The sequence below is a fragment of the Morone saxatilis genome, unplaced genomic scaffold, assembly GCF_004916995.1.
Source record: "Morone saxatilis isolate NCDOM2014 unplaced genomic scaffold, NCSU_SB_2.0 Contig18, whole genome shotgun sequence".
In the NCBI taxonomy this organism is placed as follows: domain Eukaryota; kingdom Metazoa; phylum Chordata; class Actinopteri; family Moronidae; genus Morone; species Morone saxatilis.
In genome coordinates, this window is record NW_023339740.1 from 25,085,705 (window position 1) to 25,093,712 (window position 8,008).

Here is an 8,008-nt window from a genome sequence, read left to right on the forward strand (position 1 = left end):
TTTTAGCCTCTTTTAGCTCTTTTTTTGGTACATTTTCTTCATGTTTCAGTTTTTCTAGCAGCAGCAGCACACAGCTGTTTTCATACACGACGGACTCAGCACCAAACAGCAGCCATGTTGACCCGCCATGTTTCTACAGTAGCCCAGAAGGGACAAACATTGGCTCCAGATGGGGCCTTGCATGTTGTTTTGCGAGTTTCTCCTACATCAGAAGAGGATCTGTATTCAGCTTCACCTTCACCTTCACCAGTAGCTGCCAGGAAATCCCTCACACTGGTCCTCAGTAGCATGTAAAGGAGAAGCTGCAGATTGCAACTAACTGAATACCGCTCGCGTCTTTGTTTTGACAACCTGGGAACAAGAACGGCCGACTCCATGGAAGGCAAAAAACCGTAGATAAAAACGTTTCATTCTAAGGTCACAAAAACACAACTTTATTCAGGTGATTAAACACTAATAAAAACATACCTGTGAATATTTTATTACATTACTGTAGATCCTCCTCAATGTTACACACTGAAGGGAAATATCTGAGTATTTCCATTCTATGCTACTTTCTACTACACTACATTTATTTGACACTTAGTTACTTTTTACCTTTAAAAAACCCTGATAATAATAATATATATGATATATAATATAAATATATATACATCATAATGAGTATTTTTACTTTAAGTACATTAACTGATTAATACTTCTGTGGTATTTCTCTTTCTCCTTAAGTTAAATATTTAGGTCGGTGCAGTGAACAGATTAACGATTTATAAATATGGGATCAAAACGGATTTTTTAAATTATTCTTTTTATTCGATTTTTCGTTTTAGGTTTTTTATTTTTGAAACAAAAAACATAAAACAGTTAAAAACTAAAACCTAAAACTAAATTAAACTCCGTTGGCTGTAAAGTTCACTGACCCTTCAGGCAAAACAACAAATAAACAACATTTTCCACACCGAGCTGCCATGATGGCAAACATGTTTACAGAGGGCTCTGTGTGTGTGTGTGTGTGTGTGTGTGTGTGTGTGTGTGTGTGTGTTTGCAGACTATAAGTCACTCTCAAGCAAACTTGTGACTCACAGGGCAGCAATAAAAACCTCTTTTCTGTCTTTCTTTCTCTCTCTGCCCCTCCTCTCTCTTTCTGTCTCTCTCTCTCTGTTTGTCTGTCTCTCTCTCTCTCTCTCTCTCTCTAGTAGACAGTATGTTTTAGGGTCTCTCGACCACTGATCATTCACAGTGACCAGACTTTCACTTCTCCCCACAGACAGACAGACAGACAGACAGACAGAGAGTTAACTCCCTGTCTCTCCTCTTCACACTCTTCATCTCTTACACATTACTGTTTCAGTCCTCTCACCTTGAGCCCCGCTGACATCCATCACCTGCCTGCATCGGGCTGCAGCTCCTCCCAGAGATCCGCAGCAGATCCACAATCAGCGGCTTTCCTTCTAAAAAACACTCAACCCTCCAATGTTTCCCGGATTCTGTCGCGTTTCCGGGGAGTAAAAAGCAAACTTTTCTCTCCTGAAACGAGTCAAACTTTCAGTCCGAAGATCCAGCTGAACAACAAAGTGCGAGTCGCTGTGATTTCAGTGAAAATCCTCCTTTCATCTCTCCAGTCAGGAGCTCTCTTCCGGGGCCACCTTCAAAATAAGAGCCGTCGAATTCATGGGTCACTTTGGAGGTTACTAAATATTTTGTATTTTTGTATTTATTTGCTGAAATTGTGTGTATTTTGGATCTACTGTAGAACTGACATATTGGAAAATATACTGAATCAAATAGCCAGTTTTGCACTCTGAAGTGAATTGTATATTATTGTCTTTAATATTTATATTTAATATTGAATTATGTTTGCTATTCCGTATTGTATTGATTTTAATGTAATAAAACGGTGTCAATCCTAACCTTCTGGTGTGCACTGGAATATATTTGTGTTGTATATATAATACATATATATTAACACTTAAAACCTGTGTTATGTGTGATAGAAACAGTTAAGAGGAGTTAGTTAAGAGCTAGTCTCCCAAATAGCCCTGAAGTGATTAATTGTTTAATGATCAAGAGAAAAAAATGAATTAGTCACTTTAGAGGTTACTAAATATTTTGTATTTTTGTATATTCTTGATGAAAATGTGTGTATTTTGGATCTGCTGTAGAACTGACATATTGGAAATACTGACTGAAACTGCCAGGTTTGAACTCTGATATGAATTGTATGTCATTGTCTTATATAATGTAATATTTATATTTAATCTTGAATGATAGAATTAGGTTTGCTCTTATCTAATGTATTGTTTTTGATAATAAAAAAACAAAGAAAACAGTGTCAATCCTAATGTCCTGGTGTGCACTGGAACATATATTTGTAATATATATAATAAATATATATTTATCCATTAAATAAAAGACTTAAAATCAAATTTAATATATTATATTTTCAGTTCTACTTATATGTATATATACATATATGTATATAGGTTTATATATATGTATGTATGATTTTCTAAAAAAATATTATTTTATTTAATAAAGATTTAATGTCCAATCACAAGCAGCCACGGACAATAATATACTAAATAAACAATGCACAGTATGAAATTGACAAAAACTGTATTTGCATCAGGAACTATTTGATAACAGAGTTAGTAAAGTAAAGGTTATGACTCGGACCAGATACTTAATGCTGCCTTTCAGTATTGAGGCGTTTTGATGTCAGAGCTACAGACACATTTCAGTCTGACTGAAAAGGAATTAAGGTTGAGTACCCAGTCCTATACAAACTAAATACATAAATGAACAAATAATTAGCAGATTAATAGATATTGAGTTAGTTAGTTAGTCAGACAGGCTGTGCTTTTATTTTGAAGGCAGACCAGTGCTGGGCTGGCTGGCTGTGAGTTTTAGAGGCTTCTGTTGTTTTAACCATTGAGGCTTCACAGCTCACACACTATAGAGCTGTCTGCTGGTTTTTATGTCAGTGAAGTGTGTGTGTGTGTGTGGGTTTGTTTCACTGTAAGAAACTAAAACTTGTTAGTCAGCTTGAAGCAAGTGAGCGATTATTAGCAGTCGTAAAGCGATATAAATACTTAGTTACTGTGCTGGAGTATTTCTTCATGACTGTATTATACTGAAACATTTACCCTTCTGGTTACCTGATAAAGTACTTTTTATGACATCTTTTAAAGTTATTTTTTTGCCTCATGTGTTATTTTGTGGTTAAAGTAACAAGACAGAGATTGAACAAAAAGATTAAAAGAGGAACGTTTTATTAGATTGATTAATCTAATTCCTACATTAAAGGTACTATAAAACAGTACATTCCTAGAAAATGTAGAAAAAATAATAAAACAACAGTCTAACTATACAAAACTGAAGCAGAACAGACATTTCCATGGAAAAATAAAAATAATATGTACAAGTAGGAAATGCTGAAACTTCCCTTCCAACAAACTCAAATCTGCATATGAACCAGAAGTCGATGCTCAACCTTCAACAGAAACCCAAACATTTCAGTCAGAAAATATAAGACTTTATAAAACTTTAAACAAGGAAAACATGGTTCGGTCCCGAAAGAAAGGTTCCAGTTAACTATGTAATATGTTCATGGGATGAAGTGTATGGAAGCCTATTTATACCACAATATGAAAAAAAACTAAGATTTTAAATGAAGCCATAATAATTACTAAGTCACAGCTATGAAATAATATATAAAATATAATAAAGTCAACATTATGACGTACTTTCTGATCAAAAATATTGACTTACTTCTGGGGGACTGACATTATCACACAATTTAAACTTTGTATCTCCTAAGTTTGACTTAGTAAATCAAAAATGTGACATAATTTCCTCATTTCATTTGACAAATTTAACAACATTTCATGTATTTATTTCATGTTCTGGTAGGAATGGGCTTCCATAGCGGCATATTTAAAATGGTTTACAATTTTAAAACAAAAGTGTCACTTTTCATAATGCCCTCATCATCGCTGCTTCCTGCAACAATGTTAGAAAACGATTACAAAGCATTAAAAAATATATAACTGTAAATGTAACAATAATATTCAATACTTTAAAATATGTAACCTCAGGCATAACAATGTAACCACAGTACTTAATATGTTATGGTGTAGGAGTGGCAACAACGGCTAAATGAGTTTGAATTGTTTGTTCTAAATTTGTAAATTAAAATGCAGAGAAAATAGAATTCAATAAAAACTTAATTTCAATTTAACACACAGCTCACACAACTCTTCCACCATATTATATCACATTAGCAGGTTTTAGTACATTTTCTTTGACGGTTTAATGATTCACGATTAGGCAGTGGTCATCATGTCACTTGCTGCTCCAACAATGAGTCATTGTCAACAAACATTTAGAAAAAAATTCTATTTTGAAAAAAAATAAAATAAGGTATGATGTTTAAACATATGAGAGGAAAAACTCAATAAAATCCAAAGCTTATTGATAAAATGTTCTAAACTGTTTTGGGGAATTCCCCTTCATAATGAAAAATGCTCCTCCTAAAATAGAAAGGCACATTACTTGAAAAACTGACACTTTTTAAAGGACAGCATTCATTTATGAATATACGGTTTTCAGTTTTGGTCTTAAATGTTGAGAATAATACACTTAAGGTGTTAATACATTCAGCAGCTTTTGGTAAAAACCTTTGTGGATCTCAGAAGCTGCTTTGATCCTGTTAGATGTTCGTGGCGTTGTGTCTTCCTGCATTTCTGCATCAAAAAGTGCTTGAATAAACAGTTTGTTTCAGCATCATGTTTTGGTACCGAACATCAACTCATACATGAGTCAGGTGTCAATCAATCGAGACGCAGTGCTGAGGCAGTCTTTGGTTTGAACTGGTCTGCTCGGCCAGCGTCCGAAGATCCAGTCCTTCAAAAATCCTCCAGCAGGGCGACCAGTGACTAGTCTTCTAGACACAATTGTTATCATACTTACCAGGGAGTAGTGTTCTAAAACCCAGTGGTTACCATAGTTACTTGGACTACTGTTCCATAATGTAGTGATTACCATAGTTACCGGGAACTTCTACAGCTCAGGGGCTACGGCAGCAGTGTCGCAGAATGAATGCAGTGATTACCACAGTTACCGGGGACTAATGTTCTAGAATGCAGTGGTTATCGTAATTACTGGGAACAAGACCTGTGTACTAGAATTTAGTGGTTACCATAGTTACCAGGGATTAGTGTTCTAGAACTCAGTGGTTACCATAGTTACCAGGAGAGTAGTGTTCTAGAAACCAGTGGATACCATATTTCTTACTGCTGTCAATGTTCTAGAATGCAGTGGTTACCATAGTTACCAAGGGCTAGTATTCTAAAACTCAGTGGTAACCATACTTGCAAGTGTTCTGTAACTCAGTGGTTACCATAGTTACTGCAGACCAGCATTCTAGAACTCGGTTGAACCACTGCAGTGCCTTTTAATTAATTCCAGTTTTGTTTCCATGACGATGGGATCACAGGACTTTTAAGAAAGTGTTTAAGTCCAACACATTTTTGGGCCTGTGATGACAGTACTGGGCTGGTCCTCTTTTGATGGGCAGGAGATGTCCCCTACAATGACGCCACAGGTGCGAGTCCTTCACTGTGCTCCAGGTGGTGGTGGTGGTGCAGCTCAGCTTTACAAACTGTGGCAGCGCTGCAGTGGAGCGACGTAACAGCAGGCGGCTCTTCGTCACCTGAAAGACACGCAGCCATGTGTGAGCGACGCCATTTGGTTTTCCAGTCAGCAGTTACACAAGGAAATGACATGAAAGAAATTAAAATGAAATTAGAACAACATAGAATAATAGTATGGAATGATATTTTAACGGCAAAAAACACCAGGCGAGTTTCTAAGAATCTGGTGTACAGCCAGCCTTACCCAGCCCAGAAGAAGATGATTCACTGTCGGCCAGTGAGGAGGAGTCAGCCTGGTCATGTGAAAGTCCCTCCATTAGGGGAATGGACAGCTCTGAGGAAGGGACAGACGAATCATAGATGCCCGAATCCCGAGGAGGCGGGAGCTCTGGGGGGGAAAGACCGCTTTCTTCTGCCTGTACAGCAACAGGGCATATTTCATCCTGGAGGATAGAAGGAGCAGAGGAGGAGGAGGAGGATTCTTCTGGTAACTCGCCAGATATTCCAGAAGTTGACCTGAAGGAGCAGAAAAGCAGAAGCAGTCAGTCTGACGAATGGCCTCATATAATCCAAACAATTATCACTCAAACCAGCAAACCACCACACCAAGGAAAAGACAAATTATTACAGCGACCAATAACTCTTCCAATGTACTAACAGGTATGCAAGTTTTGCATCAAGATAAACTTTAAAAAATCTCAACTAGTCCTTTAAAGACCAAAATAAAAGAAATTAAGCTTCAATGTTCACAGGAAAACATTAAAAACTACAGCAGTATTACACCTTGCTTTACCTTGAAGTGGGTCCCAGCATAGACAGAGAGCAATGTGCAAGGCCTGGACTGGGGCAGAGACCAGGACTTGGACTGGGACTGTGGCTGATTCCTAAGTTCAGGCTAGGACTGGAGCCAGGAGCCAGCAGGAGCATGTTCCTCCTTGGCCCTCCCTTTCCGCACTCCAGCGATGGCATCTTCACCGCCACCTCATTCAGCACCAAGCCAGAGTCAAACCTCTGCTCGGGTTGAGACGAGGCTTCGGAGGAGGAGCAGTGAGGCTTCGGAGGAGGGCTCGGAGCCGGGTCAGCAGGCAGAGGAGGATGTTTCGAGGAGGAGCCGGAGGAGGCTGAAGAGGGCGAGGAGCCTCCTGAAGGAGCCAGCTGCTTCTCAAACCAGTCAGGGTTCTGGCTGATGTGCTGGTGCATGTTACAGACCGAAACGTAAAGCGAGCGCCCTGATTTACTCCTGAAGTAGTTCCTCCTGGAGATGTTGTGAGGCTGCGACTCACGATCAGAGAAACTGGACTGACTGGAGTGGAGCCGACTGAAGAGCTGAGGCAGCTGGTCCATCAACTTAAACCTAAAAACAACAGGATTTTTTTTTTTAATAGTTTTAACTTTAACGCCAGAAAATATTAAGAACTCTCTTCTACATGTTGTTTGTTATTTTCATGAATGATTATTTATTTTCTTGATAAACCGACCACGCTTTCTTTTGAAGGTGTTTCTGTTGGATTTACCTGGGAGCCAGACTTAACATGGTGGGGATGTCGTTTTCTGTTGAATAGTCGAAGTAAACCGCCATGTAGCGGTTCAGCTCCTGAGCCCCGCCCCCCTCGCTCTGTTTCGCCAACCGCAGCTTTTCAGCGATCATGGCCACGCTCACGATGAACAGGTCACTGCTTGAACCGCCGACTGGAGAGCTGCTGCTGCTGTTACCACGGCGACTGACCGGTGTCTTCCCTCGGCGGCTCTTTTTCTCCACGTAGTAGCTGCAGGAAGAAAACTGAGCCGGTTAGAAGACAATCTAAAGCATAAAAATAAAAATAAAAATCAAGGAAACATGGATGGAAGGAAAGATGGAAACCAAGAGGTTGGTCAATGACTTAATGTCATGTGTTAGTCTAGAGAAGATTTGATACTCCACCTTTGGGTTAGTTAATATGTTTCATAAGGTTTGGGGCTACATCCACAGTGGGGCAGTTGTTGCTTGTGGCTCTCTCAACTTTGGTGATACTTTAGTTATCTAGTTAGTTATATAGTATTGATATATAATTGTGACACCAATGTAAAAGGTGTTTTCAACACAAAACGGTCCTAAAAAACCCCCTTTACACATAATGCTCAGCAGCAAACAGCAGATGGTTTTCGACAAGCTGGTGAACACAGTGGAGCATTGAGAATTACCAATGTATGATAATGGTTTCTGATCCCCCAAGTGGCCAAAAATTCAGTTACTGTAGCTTTAATCTACTATTTCACAGGATAGAAAAAGTTTTTTATGCGTGTGTAGATGTATACGTGTTATGCATGTGGGTATGTTTGTAATATACTATTATGATGTTTGATTGTATAAGACAGAT

The 8,008-nt window shown here is 38.6% G+C and overlaps 1 protein-coding gene across 1 annotated transcript in view; it reads right to left on the minus strand.

Annotated features, from left to right (window-relative positions):
* Window positions 1-3,239: 3,239 nt before the first annotated feature.
* Window positions 3,240-8,008, minus strand: part of il17rd (interleukin 17 receptor D) — a 25,684-nt gene continuing 20,915 nt past the window's right edge. Inside the window, exons 13-16 of the mRNA XM_035662394.1 lie at window positions 7,166-7,417; window positions 6,445-7,005; window positions 5,896-6,167; window positions 3,240-5,710 (exon numbers count right to left, since the gene is read on the minus strand). Coding sequence (XP_035518287.1) covers window positions 5,586-5,710; window positions 5,896-6,167; window positions 6,445-7,005; window positions 7,166-7,417 — 1,210 coding nt within the window. The 3' untranslated portion in view covers window positions 3,240-5,585. The remainder of the gene's footprint in view (window positions 5,711-5,895; window positions 6,168-6,444; window positions 7,006-7,165; window positions 7,418-8,008) is intronic.